The sequence below is a fragment of the Rhodnius prolixus genome, unplaced genomic scaffold, assembly GCF_049639745.1.
Source record: "Rhodnius prolixus isolate KJV_2025 unplaced genomic scaffold, Rpr scaffold_13, whole genome shotgun sequence".
Lineage (NCBI taxonomy): Eukaryota > Metazoa > Arthropoda > Insecta > Hemiptera > Reduviidae > Rhodnius > Rhodnius prolixus.
This window is the reverse complement of record NW_027411583.1, coordinates 5,335,949-5,353,857: the sequence shown is the minus strand read 5'-3', so window position 1 is coordinate 5,353,857 and position 17,909 is coordinate 5,335,949. Positions and strand designations below refer to the sequence as shown.

At 29.2% G+C, this 17,909-nt stretch overlaps 3 protein-coding genes and 1 long non-coding RNA gene across 6 annotated transcripts in view; 2 read left to right on the top strand and 2 right to left on the bottom strand.

Moving 5' to 3' along the window:
- LOC141448000 (uncharacterized) overlaps positions 1–3,470 on the top strand; it is a 42,101-nt gene extending 38,631 nt beyond the window's left edge. The window contains exon 6 of the long non-coding RNA XR_012454766.1: positions 3,080–3,470. This is a non-coding gene — a long non-coding RNA (uncharacterized lncRNA). The remainder of the gene's footprint in view (positions 1–3,079) is intronic.
- Positions 3,288–11,939, bottom strand: Gabat (4-aminobutyrate aminotransferase). Its single transcript, XM_074115988.1, has 10 exons — positions 11,711–11,939; positions 11,522–11,631; positions 11,276–11,443; positions 9,466–9,546; positions 8,898–9,096; positions 8,403–8,575; positions 8,193–8,327; positions 7,474–7,631; positions 7,112–7,380; positions 3,288–5,979 (listed from the first exon to the last, which is right to left on the bottom strand). Exons 1-10 carry the CDS (start codon positions 11,769–11,771, stop codon positions 5,858–5,860), a joined length of 1,476 nt encoding a protein of 491 aa, XP_073972089.1. The 5' UTR covers positions 11,772–11,939; the 3' UTR covers positions 3,288–5,857.
- Atg10 (Autophagy-related 10) lies at positions 10,514–11,709 on the top strand. The gene has a single exon (XM_074115995.1). The coding sequence runs from the start codon at positions 10,729–10,731 to the stop codon at positions 11,266–11,268; it is 540 nt and encodes a 179-aa protein (XP_073972096.1). The 5' UTR covers positions 10,514–10,728; the 3' UTR covers positions 11,269–11,709.
- Positions 11,940–12,683: 744 nt separating the features above from the next.
- E(bx) (nucleosome-remodeling factor subunit NURF301 E(bx)) overlaps positions 12,684–17,909 on the bottom strand; it is a 47,582-nt gene continuing 42,356 nt past the window's right edge. For all 3 annotated transcript variants that reach the window (XM_074115978.1, XM_074115979.1, XM_074115980.1), the window contains one exon: positions 12,684–16,356. In XM_074115978.1, the coding sequence (XP_073972079.1) occupies positions 16,154–16,356 (203 nt within the window). In that variant the 3' untranslated portion in view covers positions 12,684–16,153. The remainder of the gene's footprint in view (positions 16,357–17,909) is intronic.

The window sequence follows — 17,909 nt, the reverse complement described above, 5'->3', positions numbered from 1 at the left end:
TGCTGAAGATTACAAAAAGTAGTTCCAATTAAAAATTAATAATACTAATTGTTTTCTTTTAAAAAATGAAAGAATATTAAATTATCAAGTTGAATTAAGTAGCTAAAAATTGATTTTCCACTCGAAATTGTTTTTTAAGGCAAAAATGAGCACCTATACTTCTGACCTTCTTTGGCTAATTCTTAAAAATCTGCTCGATAGATTTACTTCAAATTTGTAATTTTTATTAAATAATAGGTAAATTTTAATAATAAATTAGTGGTGAAACTTAAAATTTTATTTAAATGCTAGTTTACGAGTTAGACCTAGGGATGAAGGTGTACTCTAAAAATGGTCTCAAAATAAGATTTCAGAAAACAGTTTTCAGTAAAATTAATGTAATACAGCTTAAATAAAAGTACACAAAGTTTGAACCAAATCATTGAAGCTGTTTTTAAGAAAATCCGAAATAACTACTTAACCTATTACCTACCCATATACCTGGCGAATTTCCACGAACCTACGAAATAATTTTATCTTTTAAGTTAATATTTGTATAAAATCTTCATTGCCTATATTTCTACGTTAGCAGTAAGATCTTAATCTTGCATTGAAATTGTTTCATATGTAAGCCTTAGAGTGGAAAAGCTAGTTACGTCAATATTCTTTCACAATGAAATTTTAGCTCGTAATTACTGATCATTTACGCATTATAAATGATTATTACATCATATTAAAGAGTAATAGTTAAGTGTAGGCGGAAACATTTACCTGTGAACCATTTTTTAAATAACTCAAATCAGGCTTTACCTAATCTTCAGAGTGGAAAAACTAGTTACGTCAATATTCTTTCACAATGAAATTTTAGCTCGTAATTACTGATCATTTACGCATTATAATTGATTATTATATCATATTAAAGAGTAATAGTTAAGTGTAGGCGGAAACATTTACTTGTGAACCATTTTTTAAATAACTCAAATCAGGCTTTACCCAATCTTCAGAGTGGAAAAGCTAGTTACGTCAATATTCTTTCACAATGAAATTTTAGCTCGTAATTACTGATCATTTACGGTTTATAATTGATTATTATATCATATTAAAGAACAATAGATAAGTGTAGACGGAAACTTGTGACCCATTTTCTAAATAACTCATTAAGGTATACTTCGAGTTACTTACCATTTGATGATAAAGTAGGAAAGGTCTAGAAAAGCTGGAGGAGTTTTGTGACGTGAATGGATCCCTCAGATCGTGGACTAAGATACCCATCTAAATTATCTTTAGGTTTGGAGAATACGAACGCTAGAGCTGATGAAATTCCTAAGTAATTAAGAGTTTGGTAAATACTTTGCTATACTTTATAGCGGTAGTGAAGCTTTATTTTTGTTTTTATTGTAAATAAGGGAAAACGATAATCCACCAGTAAATCTAGATAAGTTTAGGACAGTTTAGAAATGCAACAAAGATGAATAGAACGTAGTTTTACTACAATAGTCAAAGTCCTTGGGAGTAATTTTTAGAATTGATTGTAAACTTTAAAATTTAAATGAGGCGACAGTCTGGCATTTGAGAAATCAAAAGAAGGGTTCATTAAATGATTACATTATTAATAAGTCAGTAATTACTTTTACTGCAATGGCCCCCTTGATGTTGATAAATAAAATAAATGCGCTCAATGCAAACCCGGAAGAAAAAGTAAATAGACCTGTAAAAAGTTATGAGATATCCTCATTTCTTATCTATTACTTTCACTTTTCTTCAACTTGCAGTTGAACTGTAGAAAATTGTTTCAACTGAAATAAGTTGTAAAAGTGAAACGAGTCAGTTTTTACAAAAAGTTTTGTGAAAATTAGTGAATTATAAAATATCACACAATGTCTCATAAACTGATGTTGTTTAAGATAATGATTGGATCGGTATTATTCGTAGCAAATGGTAAGATTATCAGTAAGCTTTTATTATCCTATAGCAATATCATCATTAAATTAAATCTGCAATAATGTCGTCACAACATGCTTAAATTTTAAAGCAATACTAACAACTTTTAGTTTCATCCAAGTACAGTGAACTTTTTAAGAGAATTTGCTCTGATTACTTTGAATTATAACTTTTAAAAAAAGGTAGATCAATAAATGGCAATAAAGAACAGAGAAGAAGTCGGGCAAAATTGTAACAGATTGTAATACTCGTAGCTCCAGATAATTTTACTTTATGATTATTCTATTAATTAATGAACTAGTTGCCTTGAACTAAACCTTAATTTATATTTGCTGTCGGCCATTTAAAAAAGGGGAATACACTAAAAAGAACAAACTAATAAATCATTAATGTGTCAGTTTTTGAGTCCAACTTATTGGGTAAAATTGCCTTCCTCTTGTAAGTTTCCTTAAATTTTGGGGAAAAAAGAATTAGATACGCTCTTCACAATGGTTGTGACTAACAAGTCGAAAATTTATCATCAGAAAGTAAAAAAAATTATTGAGAATTACAGTAAGAAAGAGGTGTTATTACTTTCAATTTTATAGTTTTTCCAGAAAGACAAACAACCAGATTGGAAAAACTTATCTCTTACCTTCTGCCATTATACCGAGAATTATTAGAATCAATAAGAAAGTGTGATTAAATAAATTTTTCTCAGCATTCTTTTCAAAATAAATGGATTTAAATCAGAAAAAAAATTATTTGTGAGACAAGTTCTCGAGTTAAGCAGTAATTTTTAGTCTTGTTTACATAAATGAATCAATATTTCTTGGAAGTAAAAATTTTCCTTACAATAAATTTTTGCTTTAAAACATCCTTAAACTATAATTATGAATTCAAAGTTTTTAAATTTTTGGATACTCCTGTAGTAAACCATTTCCAAAAAAAAATCTTAAGTAGAAGACAAGGTAGTTCGAGTTTCGAACCTGAGAAGCATCAAATACCGTTTGGCATTCTTGTTACAGGCAGAACTGATGAGAGTTGTTTTTAAAGGAAATCTGCCTCAAAAGATCTTATTTTATGGAGTACGATAATATTAGATTGATGGCCAGTATATTATCATTTTTAATAAATTGTACTTGCAAAAGTGAAAATTAATTAGAATTATTTGTTACAGTGAAAGCGTGGTACGATTATAAAGAAGGTGACAAAGGATTTTCAGATTTTGCTGAACACCATCATCACTGTGAGTGCAATCGTGGCCTTTCTAGCCATTTTGCCAACTTTTACCTTGTAGAGCTTATATTTATTTATGTTACATTTTTAAATTTTTTTTAACAACCGTTAATACTGTTTGTTTTTTGTGGGAGTGAATAAAATACCACTTCTAAACAACCAGTTTATTGCAAACATCAAGATGTAAGGGAAGTAAACTATTTCTTTTCATTTTTTAAAAAATATATCACAAAAAAAAAGCATTTATTTGTTATACCATAATCTAAATTGGATTTGCTGTAGAACAATCCAAGATGTTATTCTGTATTGTATTGTAATGTAATTTATAAATACATGTATTAATTTCTATTATAATTAATTAGAATAAATCAAATATATCCAACTAAAATGTTTTTATTATTACCTTTTCTTTTTATTAATGGAAGACAAATATTCATATTTTTTTCTCTTTGCTTGAACCTGGAAGACTTCGTATCAGACTATTCACCAATTTAAAAATTAAATACTATCATGGCACAATAAAATAACCATTGCCATTCCCTACTTCCCCTTATTAATTAATGAACGAATAATAAAATTAAAATAAAAGGGGATGATCATTAAAATCTCTTTAGACTACAATCTTGTTTCATACTTTCGTAGTTTTAAACTACGAACATTGAATATGGCAACGAAAGATATAAATCTGTAGATTGATTAATAATATTATAAGTTTGGAAGACTTTTTAAGACCCTGTTTTTTTGAATATTTAATCACACAGTACGAAAGTTAAATTTTTTTTTTTCTTCTTTCATTACGAAGGGATTATACAAAAACTAGAGTTAATCACACCATTGACCACTTTTCATAAAATTGTACTCTTTAAACAGTAATATATGTGCATAAATAGATAATATAATAAGAAGATTTGAAACATATAGTTTCAATTATAACCGTATTGCACTGAATGTAAGATCTTATTATATTATATTATCCACTGCTTGGACGAAGGCTTGTTCAGCAGTTTCTGAACGGAAATGTTAGGTAACGAATTAAAACGCTATTTAACAAATGATCTAATGCAACCATCATTCGATTGTCAACACCCAACACATTTTTTTTCAATAAACTTTAAGAACCGATATCCTAAAATTATATCTTCAAGTCAAGATTGAGAGATTTCAACAGGAAAATATAATCTGATTAAGTCACTATTAATTTTATGGTCACATAGTTAGCAATGAAATGAATCAATACTTCGGCGTTATCTAACAACTGTCCATCGACTATGTACCCACACACAGAGAGAGAGAAATTATGGAACTGTTATTTTGCCAAACATTTTAAGATAGATTTGCTATTCGCAGTCATTATTTTCATTAAAAATATAACTATCCTTGGATCTAACTAAAAATCTTAAGGAAAATAGAAAATCTTATTGTATACAATTTTTTTTTCCTATAATTGAGCGCCAATAATGCACAGTCTCAGAAACATGTTTTGTAATACAAAAATCAATTATAAGTTAAACAAAGAACAAATTAGGAAACTACAAAGCTACAAAAAAAACTGATACACGGAATGTCTAAATGTAAAATAATTGCTATAAAATGAATCAATTTTTTTAATTCATAAATAAAGAAACAAAAATGGATAATTACCTTAAAAGATAGATCTTTGATTATAAATATCAAAAAGATTACAAAGAAGGAGATCTTTAACGTCAGTAACAAATTTTTATATACTGATTCAAGATAATCAATACTTGAAAGAAAACTAATTTAATATAACATTTATTAGGTATATATACTTTGAAAAATACAACTATGTAATTATATAAATCTTTGAAAATAAAAAATATTCATGTATAATAAATTTATAATGAAATTCTTCAGAAAAATCTGACTATTTATGAAACATTCTTGAAAGATGATTGGCAAATATTTTGTCGATTTATTAGACTTCAATAATCAGTCTCAATTCAGACATTGGGCGACAAATTTACTTCATAATATCCTTTCTATGAGGTAAACCCCCAAAAACAGTTCCACGATAAGATAGAAAAAGGACGTCATAAAGAACAAACCTTAAGTGTGTAGGGCATTTAACTAACATAGAACACATCAACAACTAATGTAGTTTGCCCAAGTTTTCTAGCCCATTCTGAGTTTTATGGTTTATGTTATTCAAATGGCAAGAATTTATGATTACTACCTCTCAGTGATATAATACAGAACTGAAATGAAAAAGGCTACTCTCAAAATATCAGGAATTTCTACCGACCTTATCAATAATTTTTACTGAATACTCCTAATACTGTAATTCAACGATAAATAATTGAATAAACTTGTGAAAATATTTCGATAGTAAATATATCGGATAAAATCAATATTATTATCCATGAATTTAATTTTAATTCACTGTTTAAATTTCGAATTTTATGACAGATTGAATAAAATTGTCATAAATAATTTATTTTGGGAAACATATATTTCTATATTTCAATTTCATATTTTTTGGGCTCATTCAGTTTTTTGTTAAAAGATAACAAATTTACAGTATTCAATTTTTCACTGCAAATAATAACTCACGTAATACATAAGACAGTAAAATTTAATACAATAGGAGACATTTGTTTGCTAAAATGAATACATACATTCACACATCGTTTGGAGAATATTAAATAAAGTATTATGTAATGTCAAAAATTAAAAAAAAAAAAAAAATCAAGACAATACTTTACTTGAGTTCGTTTAAAACATTGTTTAGCTTTTCCAAGAAGATATGCGCATGATTAGGCTGGAAGACAAGGGTCGGTCTTAGACGGACACTGGCTTTACCACAGCCACCGCACTGGATGCCTGTAAATTAATAAATCTCCGATGTAACTTAGCAATCAAAATTCCTCAAAAACCTAAAATGGCACTTTACTTTTAGTTTTTATTTTTATACGACTTTTTTTTTTTTAAACGCTTTAATTACTAATTTCACTCAAAAAGCATAAGTAAAACGTAAGTTGGCTTGCAAAAATACCATGTTGAAAGTAATATCACTATAAAACCCTATCAACTTAATAGCACTTTGGCGTCTATTGTTTAGAATTTGGGGTGAGCAAATTTTATCATACAAGCCAAAAAAGATTTCTCAGAATGAAACTGGCAAAATCAAAATTACTTAGCGACAATTTAAAATTTCAGCGAGTAAATTCATTCGCTTACTGTAATAATAATTACTTTGACAGAATTGTGATTAATATTAAAGGTAGGTCCTATATTATGTTGAAGAGTAAAAAAAGCATCCCCAAAATTTCGTTAAAAACGTCAACAAATAATCTGGCCTGCGAATAAATAAAAATAAATAAATATAACTACTTTAGGTATTAACAATAACACATTTAAAAAAAAAAAAAAATGAATTTGTAGATCTTCATTGCTCAATTTTAAGATTTGATCCATCCTGGAACGTTCTGACTTCTAGAAATTACAGATCTTATCTATACTAGAAATAGATAATCAAAGAGTGCAGTGACGTGATAGATATATTGTAAGTGGAACTGAAAATTGTCTACTCAAAACTGAGATTCAATCTCAATGGATGAAAGTCCAAAAACAATCATAAGGAAAATTCGTATGACACTTCTGAGTGGAAGGAAAGGTTGGGACTCAACCTAAATTGCCGTTTCTGTTGGGCACTTAGATAAAAAAATATGTGTACAAGACCTACACTTAACTATCAGAGCCCAATTTTGGATCAGCTTTTTTTTTAATAAGTAGCAAAGTTAGAGCACTGAATAATGTGCATCGTTCCAGAATTCACAAAATGTTAAATATCCAAGACACATGGCCACATGGGAAAAAAAAAAAATGTCAAAAATATAATTTTTGAACGTTGGAACGAAAAATAACTATTACATGAAACTATACTATATAAACCAAAAAAAACTATATTATAAACTTCGTTATATTATTCACAAATATAAGTTCATAATTTTACCTTGTAATTTTAGTTTTGCTGTGATTTTATCCCTCAAATCAGCACTGGCAGCAGTAAAAGCTAGAAAAGTTCCTCTTCCTCGTACAGAGTTGATTAAATTAGAAAATTTATTTTGTAACTCTTCCAAACCAGTTTTCAGTACACATCCTGATTCTAGTACAACTTCCAAAAGATTGTCACGTTCTATCACGTCAATTATTCCTTCCAAAAGTACCAATTTACCAGGATCTCCCATCCAGGTGTTAAAGATTCTATACGGTTGTTCTACTCTTTATTTTTAGAGAGAGAAAGAAAATCACTTTATATTAATTTTGTAATTAATTTTAAGATAAATTTTCTTGTGAATTTATAAAAACTAATACCTAAATTCGGATTTATGAAAGAAACCTCCTAACTGCAACTTCTTACTGAAAGTAACAACATCGGGAGGTTCTGGCAAGTTAAAATATTCATGGCACCACATTTTTCCAGTCGGCCCTCCACCTGTTTGTACTTCATCAATTAATAAACCAATCGTTTCCTGAACAAAGAAATATGTATACTTATTTATTTATATATATTTATATACATACAAATTCAAATATTCCCCCCTCCAAGAGGAAGATTATTACCTATTTCAGTCATATTTTTTATAAAAAATAAGTATTAATGCAAACTTTCGACCCAGAGACTAGGTCATCTCCAGGGCTTATAACTATGTACAATTGTAATATTTTTTACATATCTGTTTTTGCCTTAAACGGTGGAGGGTCTTCTTGTCTTGACAGTTGAAGTTCTCACGATGTTACTTAATTACAAGGAGTTTCAGGGTTCTATTTACAGTTTCATCGCTTAAAAAAATGACACAGACAAATATTTTTCAAAACTTTAGTAATATGTTCCATAAGGACTTGCCCTTAAATAATCAAAACTCGAAAATTAGGTTTTAAAAATGACATCTTTCAAATGATGCCCATTTCGGCGCACGATGAATTGAATGTTATTAGACTGGAGTAACCTGATTGCTAAAAAATTGCCCGATCTACTTTGTCCTAAAATTTGCTTTTTCCCTCTCTTGATATTAAGAAAAACAAAAGTGTACCTTCTTACAAATTTGCTGTAGTTTCTGGAAAAATTCTGGGGACGCCTCATTATCCCCTCCTTCTGACTGTATTGGTTCTACAACAATGCCAGCTATTGGCATTTTTTCTTTATATTTACATATTAGTTCTTCTACCTTAAAAAGTCAAAACAATTTTATAAAGCTTTAAATAAATATAGAACATAAAACCATAAAAAAGTTTTTAAAAACCTGTGCCAAACATCGTTCATCTTCTTTTTTATTTTCCTGGACGTGTTCGCTGAGCGGATACTTGTAATCGGGGAAATCTGCTACTGGCCAAGCAAAAGCTGGTACGTCCAATTTGTGAATCTCTTTACTGTGCGTAGTAGTTAAGCAACCCATAGTTCTACCATGGAAACCACCTTGAACATATTGAATATCGTAGACCTAGAACAACCCTATGGAATTTTCATGCCTAAAACTTCATTAAAAAATAATAATAATCATTTAAATTTTAGAGAAGGTTTTAACTCTGTGGTTAGTGTACATTGGATTTCAACGCAGAGATTCTGGGTTTGAATCCAACTGCGGGCCCTTAGATTCTTTCTATCTAGGAGCTTCTTACAGCTCACTGTCCGGAGGCCTGCAGTGTATTGAAAAAAAGCTCCGGGCGCCAATAACCTCAGATGTTGACGTCCCTTAAATTAAAAAATACAGTAATGATAATTTAATTCATAAAAATACCATGAAATGATAGAAGACTTAAAACTGGCGATCCAGGTGGTTTATTAATCATACAAGATTTCATGTCTTCTTCTGTGAACACATCTTTCCCGCCACGTTTTACTTTCATGTACTTCATGAATAACATTTTATAAGCATTTTCATTTGAACATGAACCACACATCATAGTCATTACTTCCTTCAATCCTGGAGGTGCGATCTAGAAACATCAGCAAATATCAGAGAAAATATTCGGAGGTGAATTGCCCTAATTAGATGGTATATAGTTAATTTAAAAGAATAAAAAAAAAACTTTTTTCATTTTATTTGAACAGGAGAGATCCTTCAATTCCAATTAATTATATTTTTCTGTCTTTTATAAACTAATTTTTACAATTATTCTTTTATTTTCTTTTGTGTTATCTCCCTCATTATTTACTTAGTCTCAGTTAATATTTTTGAACTTCTTACTTCACTTTTGTTGAGCCGTTTGGCGTCTCTTTACATGCCATCGCCGGTCATAATTTTTTTATTTGAATTAATGCCAAGCTTTATACATAGGGAAATAGTCTTCAGGTCTTACACTTACTCTTAACAATGTAGCTTCCAGTCTCTTTGGCCAATCTCGTCCAGGAAAAACTCCTAAAGCTGGTCGGTTCGCAATTGTTTTCTGCAACAAAAATGCTATAAGTCAATAATAATTGTAACCACTGAAAATTAAGAAATCAAAGCTAATTGTTATTTATAAATGAAATTACTCTGTTACATTAATAGAAATTAAAAAGCAGCATCTGATTTTCTACTTATTGTTTTGTTAATAACTTTTTCTTGATCCTTCCAAAAACAAAACTTAGAGACATAACAAATTATAAAACAACATAGTAAATAAAAACTCAGAATCCACAAGATAAATAATTAACACGTTCACTGCCAACTAAGAGATATGTCTTAGGTTGTTTACTTGCCTAGAACGCCAACTACGAGTTAGCTCATAAAACCATAATTAAAGTTTTTGGTAATATATGATTAAATTAAATTGGCTTCTTAGACCGGAATCCTGAAAAGTGCCGTGACAGTCAACGTGTTAACGTTGTTGCAATAAACCCAGTGACAAATTGCTTGACTGAAAACGTGAATCTCTTGAACTACTTATTTTATTTAGCTTTCATACTTTTTACTCTTAATTTTGTTTTCAATTCTTTTCTTAAATAATTCTTGTATGATATGGAATCTGAAAAGTCAAGCTTTCCACAAAATCTTTTAATTACTGAAAACCATAGAAAATCTTGAGAAAGCAGTAAGGGATACATTACCATATATGTATGTTCATATTTTAAAAAAAACTAACTGCAATTTTGTCAACATTGTTAAAAAATTCTACAAAATCTGCAGAGAATAAATGATAATACGTTATGAGTCTTATCATGTATCTTAAAGATACAGAATACAATACTAAAATTTCATCAGAACTGTATCCCTAAAACTAGGCTTTCGTGCCTTCCACCTCCTATTCACTGACTCTGCTTATCAAGACCTTGAAAATATACGAAATATGACTATGCGCACTTACAGGCGCATGCGCAACATTAACAGCAGCTGACATCACAGATGAATAGTATTACCCATACATTACATACATATTATCATTACGCACAGACATAAACAATCAGTAAGTCTATTCAGCCACCGGTTAAGTCTTAATTAGAGTAGGTTTTACTTCGTTATGAAGAGTTTGATACATCATTTGTGAAATTTTAGTTTTATCAGGCTGTAACCGCACAAACATTTACTCATAGGAAAGTTAAACAAAGGTTATTTTTTATTACTTTGGAAACAAAAAGTGAAAATAAAAATGGGTGCTATTACTTGGTTGGAATTTCTTAACTTTGCCAAAGAATTTATTTCAATTTCCGATAGACTTTGTGATGGTTGGCAGTTGAAAATTTTAAACGAAGATTGTGTGGGTGAAGTCTACCTTATAAAAAAAGAATTAAAATCGCAACAAATCTCGATCGAACAGGAAATCGACGTCATCCAATCTCAGCCACATATTTGGGAATATCACATTCTATATAGCCCTAGTTATTCCGTTCCAGTATTTTATTTTAAAGTTAGCAATTCAGAAGGGCGTTATCTTCAAGTAGATGAAATTATATCAATGTTCAACATAGATACAAAAAGCTGTCTAAAAATAGAAAATGTGATAAGTCAAACTGAACATCCTATATTAAGAAAACCGTTTTATTATCTACATCCTTGTCGAACGGCAGAATTCATTTTTCCAAAAAGCGCAAACAATAAACTAATCTCATGGTTGAGTTGTATTGCAACAACAGTTAATTTAAATTTAAGTCTAAAATATGCAAAACAGGAACTTAATGATAAAAACTGAAACTTACAATGCTGACATCTTCACTCAATGTTTTCAGCAGATGTGGATGGTTGTAACCAACAGGTACAGAGGATATTTGTGAAAATACATCCAACAGAACGTTTCCATCAACATCGACTAAATAGTTGCCGAGGGATTTTTCATAATCAGCAAATAATTGTATGGATCCTATTTTCTGAAAATAATTATGTAAAAAACATGTAACGCTACTTTTGTATATTTTTCGTTCACATTTAGCGTTTTAGAAACTTACTTGAATCTTATTTAGTTCATTATGCAGTTGTTTCGAGACGGGTCCTGGGATGCTTTCAGTTATAACTGATGGACATTCTGGCTCACCAGGAATTAAACTCAAAAAGCGCTCTAAGAATTAGTTTTTCATTAATATGCAATAACATTAAGATAATCTGTCTAAAAATAAATAAATAATTTATGTACTTACGTTGTTTTAATAAAAATTTACTAATTGATGTATTGAAAATTACATATTTTGAAACAGCCATTATTACTTGAGTACTGTATTTGCTTTACAAACACGATACTTCAACAGCTGCTAAACATTAAATAACAGCTTTGATGACAATTTATTGTTTAAATGAAACTGGCCTTGCTCCATGTTACAAACCACGCCTCCCACCGGTTTCGATCGATAAGTTGACTGGTCCCCTACAAACTAAAGGGACTCTCAACTTGTTCTGTAACAACGCTGCTGCATATAACAGAGCACTATACAAAGTCAAGTATATTTGCGCAGAAGGGACACTAGCTTTAATTCCTCTCTAATATCAGCGTAACGTAAAACAATCGTGGTAATTCTAGAACCAGAGAAAAATATAACAAATTATTCGTATAAATCAATTACAATAACTTCTGGTACGTTTCTCAGATTCTATTCCTGAAAAAAATCTATGCCGATAGCTTGTAAAAAGAAATTACAAAACTACTGATATTGGCAATAATTTAGAGAACAAAAAAGTTGAATATTGCTTAAAAACAACATTTATATTAGCATAACGGAATTCGTACTTACCGGTTTCTTGAGACAACCCACAAAGTCTTAAATGTAATTTGTGTACTCTAGCAAAATCATGGAGTTATAAAAATCGCTGTAACTTAATATAATGATCGCGTTGTATTTCACAATCTTAGGATTTCCTTGATATTTTGCCTCAAATTAACTTGTTTTATCTCACTTATAATGTACGGTTTTTATTATGCATGACTGGAATCGCTTTTAAAACATTTGAATTTCCCTTTTAGTCTACAAATATCCTTCAATAGAAGCAGTCGAGTTCTGAAGACATTCTTGTAATGAAAAATAGTCTCTGCATATCCTGTCATGCCTATTTAAATAATTTGGTACCTCAACTTTGATGAATTTTATAGCGCAGATATTAAATATAATAACATAGAAGTACTCATTGAAAACTTCTCTTTAATATTTTTCATTCAACAACTTACAGTTTACAATGTAGTTGAAATGGAAAGTAGTTTTTTTTTGGTAACATTAAACTATTAACAATTTTTATTTTCCAAATTTTCTGATAAAGGAATAAAAAAATAATAGTTTTTTTATGTATACGAATGATTTTTTTTTAAGAATAACGGACCTGATTTTTTTGTTTTTTAAGCAACTGTTTTTTTAATCCTTTAGATTTCTTTTCTTTTTTATTGGAGGCATACAAAATTTCAGATTATTCAACTATTTATTTATTTTTTTAAAATTTTTACAAAGAATAAGGATTTTTTTAATGTTATATTTACAATCATTCTTATCCTTTTTTTTATCTGGCTTAAAAAAAAACTAATTGCTATTTTTTTTTTTTTTTTCTAAGCATCTTTAATTAAACAAGTACTTTACATAAGCATTATGTACAAGGTAAATTGGTATATAAGTTTATAAATCTAATACCTAATAATTTTTCTTTTCAATTTTTTTTATTCGGTAATAATTATTTAGGAAAAAAGATTATTCCACAAAAATCTGATAGTAATTATTTTCATTTATATTTTACTTAAATAACTCGGATTTATTAAAAAACAAAAACGGAACACCTTGTTATGTAAAATACTTAGCTGAACTTTCTCTAAATTTCATCATTTTTTTAATTAATCACCCAGAATGTGAAGTATAATTACTAATTCGAGAATATCCTCAAGGTTTGAAAAATTATGTCCATCATTTTATAATTACGCAATAAGTTTATTTAACACCGGAGCAAATATGTGTTATAAGCGAAGCGAAGGTGTTGTTAATTTGGTAGAAAGTAGAAGTTACAAGTAAATGGCCCAAGTAAGGAGTAATGGACTAACCCAACTTGGCCTCCCTACGAATATTCCTACATTTGCACAATATTAAAATTGAACCCTTAAACACAAAAATGATTCCGTGAGGCCTGCAGAGATATTTGATGTAAGAACTATTAAACGGATCCGCAGGCAACCTCGAGCTCATCGCACACATTAACAGCATACAGAGACGTGCACTAATTCTATGACATAATGTTCTTTTGCGATGGAGTACTTAACGACCAAACATCCATCCAATAAGAATTGGCACTTACGTCCGAATGATCAGACGATTAGATTAGGATGAGAACTAAACGTAGCATAAGCCACTGCCTTTACTATCTACGATCTACCAATACATTGAACTTTGACACAAAGTACTCCAAAAACGAAGGATTGAGCCTCTTTCTAATCAAATAGAGAGTGTAAGGGCGCTTCAAAATATTCAGAAAGATTGTCCCTACTACTCGGCAAAATTCGTGCAATTCAGTAGAAAAATTACTTATCATTGTCTATTATTTGCTTTAGGCTCTTGGGATTCTCTAACTTGACTTTGACACCAAACAAATAAAAATTAAGTACTGCCTATTATTTCAGGCGGCCTTCACCCAACTACCGATCAGGAAATACCAAGAAGAATAATCTACAAATATATTGAACTTTCTTCCTAAACAGCCATGCAAGGCATTATTACTGAACCAGCTCTAAGGATACTGGCAAAAGACATAGATCAGACAGCGGGAGGATAAGGAATAAGAGTACAATCACTTTTAAATTGATTTAGGACTTTTCGCGCCTCTCTTGACAGTTTTATGGAGTTGAATTAAATAAATGAGCCACGAATGAAAACACTTGAAACAAAGCTAGCTCGTGGAGATTGCCGATTAGGCCTGGAAGTTTTGCTAGTCATCATCTGATCTGATTGAACCAAAAATGGAGAAGGTATTTTTTTAAAAATGGCCAAGAGAGTCATTTTAAAAAACAATCAATAGATTCTCTAGATTTGAAGTGCTCCTCAACAACATATATTCCACGAGCATCTGATGAAGGAACATCGACTGTACCTGAGAAGTACAGCAGTAATTAAGGATTTTTAAAAATACTTTCCTTGAATATTTTTTAAAAAAAATATCCTAATTTAACGATCAGACGAAGTAGAAACTAGTTAAAGAATGGTTGATGAATGCCCTTATTCTTTGAATGAACTTTAATTATGTTCCACAAATTATATTACCAAACAAGAGGCAAATGGATGTAAAGAAAATGACCAGGATGTGAGATTTGCCCGTTGCACTTGTTACTCTATAGTCTTAATTAAAAACGGACCCTGAAAAATGGCGATATCTCATAATAAAATAGGATATTCCGTTTTTGTTTTATTTTTATGTCCGAGTTGTAGTATCTGAATAAGTAAACAGTAATAAGAAAAGAAAATCACAAGTAAACAATGACCTTTAATAATTTAACTGAACAATTATTAATTTATTTCCTTTCATTTTTATTTACAAAATGACGTAATGAAATAAAAAAAATTGTACTATTTTTATTACATGTCTACATAATTGAAAAAATGTACTGTTAAGATGAATTAAATATTTATACATATGTATATATATAAAAGAGGTTTTTTGTAAGTTTTTATTTTTGAGTGAAAACTGGCGAAAAAATAAAACATTATTGTGACATAAATTTTGAAGTATTTACAACAATGTACTTACATTGTATTTTTTTTTTTTAAATTAAGATTCCTTATTGTAATGATTAAAACTATACTAATTTTTTAAATATTTTGAGAGCTACACAAATTAAATTAAAAAATATTGTTGGATGAAGTATAAAATATGACAAATATAATACAAATTTTCTTTTTTTTTTTCTTTTTTTTTCAATATCAGAATTCACGTTTTGTTTTGTGAAAACTTCATTAAATAATAATAATAAACTTTTTTAAACTATATAATACAATAAACAAGCCTTTTTTTCTGCGATTTCTCGGGAAAATTTTGTTACACATATATATAATATGAGAGAAATTAAAAAAGAAAAAAAATTCCAAGAAAAAAAAAAATTTATGTACAATTTAAATCAACTATAATAAATTAGTAGCGTAGTTCTAAAAAAGTGTAAGGGCTGCAGAAAAAAAGAAAGAAAAAGAACTTCCACTAAAATTAAAATATTTTAAAAATTTACATTTTTTTTTTCTTCTTACTTTTAAATTTTCAAATTTTAAAAAAGAAAAAATAGGCCTTAAAAATTAAATCCGTGGGCGTAAACTGTTTATATTTTCTTTAAAAGAGAAATGTATATCATCCACAAAGTAATTATTGTACTTAAAAACGGCATATATCTTTTACTTGTTCACTAATAATAATTATTCATAAAATTTGTACATTATACAAGGGAGGATCATTTACTGTTGATTAACATTATTAAAATAATAAAATAAAATAACATTTCTTGTGATTTTTTTCCCCTATTCGTCCTTTATTTTCACCACGATTGCAAAAAAGCACAACACTCCTCACAGAAAGCCGATCACATTATTTGTTTTTTATATATATATATAACTGACCAAAACAAAGTCTATTCCACGCATTTATTTACCATCCAATAGTTTGTCCCTTAAACCTTTCACTTTAGACACAAAATATGATTCTAATGATTCAGCACATTTAAAAAACGGCGATTCTTTTGGATTATAATAGCGACAATTGTCAAATATTTTTGTCATATCACCGATGAATTCGCTTAATTTCTTATAATACCTTTGGTTTATTCGTAGTTCGATTGTTTGCAGATCTGTAAAATAAAATAAAATTAAATTAAGTTTTCTATTTTTTCCGATGATTAAAAAAAAAAAAGATTAGCGTTAAATGTCACAATAAAAAAAGAAGAAGTATATTTATAGTCATTGTTAACCTTGAATTTGATAATTCACTGCAATATTGCACAAATGCATCACTAATCTCTGTGATAATACATTTTATTAAAAATTTAATATACTTATTTTTTTAACTCGTTTTATGAAATTAACTTTCAAAAAAACCTACTGATGAAATATAATTAAAATCATGAAGTCGATGTGCAAAAAAAACTTATTCACAATTAAAAGTTTAAGTTGAACTAATTTTCCGCAAGATAGACTGACAAATATCATTTTTCCATGGAAAATGTTTATTAACATTGCCGGGGTAAAGTGGAGTCTTGATTACATTTGATAAGGGGTGGTTATTGTTTCATGGGAAGGACGAAGAACGAGCGAATTGGTATGCGTACCAAATAATAAAATTAGCCAGACTTGTTCCCCAATATGTATTTATGTTGAATACAAACGTTTAGTATGAAGAACATGCAATAATTATAATAGAAAAATATTTCATTAACGATTATTGTGGTAGATTTGCAGATTGAAGAAGGATCTGTTGATAAAATCAAATCCACTACAAACTTGAAAGATCTAATTTTACACAAGTCAACTACCTCTGCTAGCCAAATACGCTTTGCATTGTAGTTGTCAGGATTGAAAGGTTTGGGTACTCACTGGGACGTCAATTTCCCTGAGGAAGTGGTAAGTCACTTTCTCCTGCGAGGAATTATTGCATTAGGAGAATTCGTGGAGTGTCCCACGCCAGTTTGGGCTTAGATTTTCTTAGTCAGTGTTTCTCTTTTTACCCACTTTCTTAGCACTTAACTCCTCCACAACTCACACACAACTTCTCCCAAAAGTGTTGCAGAAAATATGTAATTACATTTTGTTTAAGTTATTAATATTTAAGACAAGAATAGCAAATTTTTAATGTTGATGATGAAAATGGTTTCGTGAGCATTTTCATGCATTTAAAAACATTCGTGTACGTGTCGGATCTGTCCAGCACTTCCTTCCACTCTATATTTTCAAATCTGATAACCCAAACTTTAGATATTTCAAATATGTAGTATAATGAAACTTCCGTTTTAATTTTGTTCTTTATCATTTTTTTAATTGGGGTAATTGATGTGGTTTCTTTATAAAATATAAGATTTTTGGGATTTGAAAAAATATACCTTAAATTCGTCTTAATTTAAAAAGAAATAACTGCCAATCTATTAAAGCAGTTCACATTTGCAGTGTTTAAAAATTATGTAGAGTCCCAAATCGTTGGAATTGAAGACTGCATGTCATGAATTTTTTTTAATTATTTTGCCGAGCTATCGACCAAGAGACCGGCCATCTTCAGACTTATAGGACAATATAATAATTTTACATCATTATTATAAAGTATTATAATAAAGAAATGTCGGCAAAATAATTTAAAATAATCATGAGTGAAATTGGCATTATTATTACCTTCTGGATTAATGAATCATTTACG

Coding starts and splice junctions, on each gene's coding strand:
- Atg10 (XM_074115995.1), top strand. CDS start 10,729: ATGGGTGCTATTACTTGGTTGGAATTTCTTAACTTTGCCAAAGAATTT.
- Gabat (XM_074115988.1), bottom strand. CDS start 11,771: ATGGCTGTTTCAAAATATGTAATTTTCAATACATCAATTAGTAAATTT. Junction 8,576..8,897: donor AAGTCTTCTATCATTTCATG/GTATTTTTATGA, acceptor AATATGTTCAAG/GTGGTTTCCATGGTAGAACT. Junction 8,328..8,402: donor ATGAACGATGTTTGGCACAG/GTTTTTAAAAAC, acceptor TGACTTTTTAAG/GTAGAAGAACTAATATGTAA.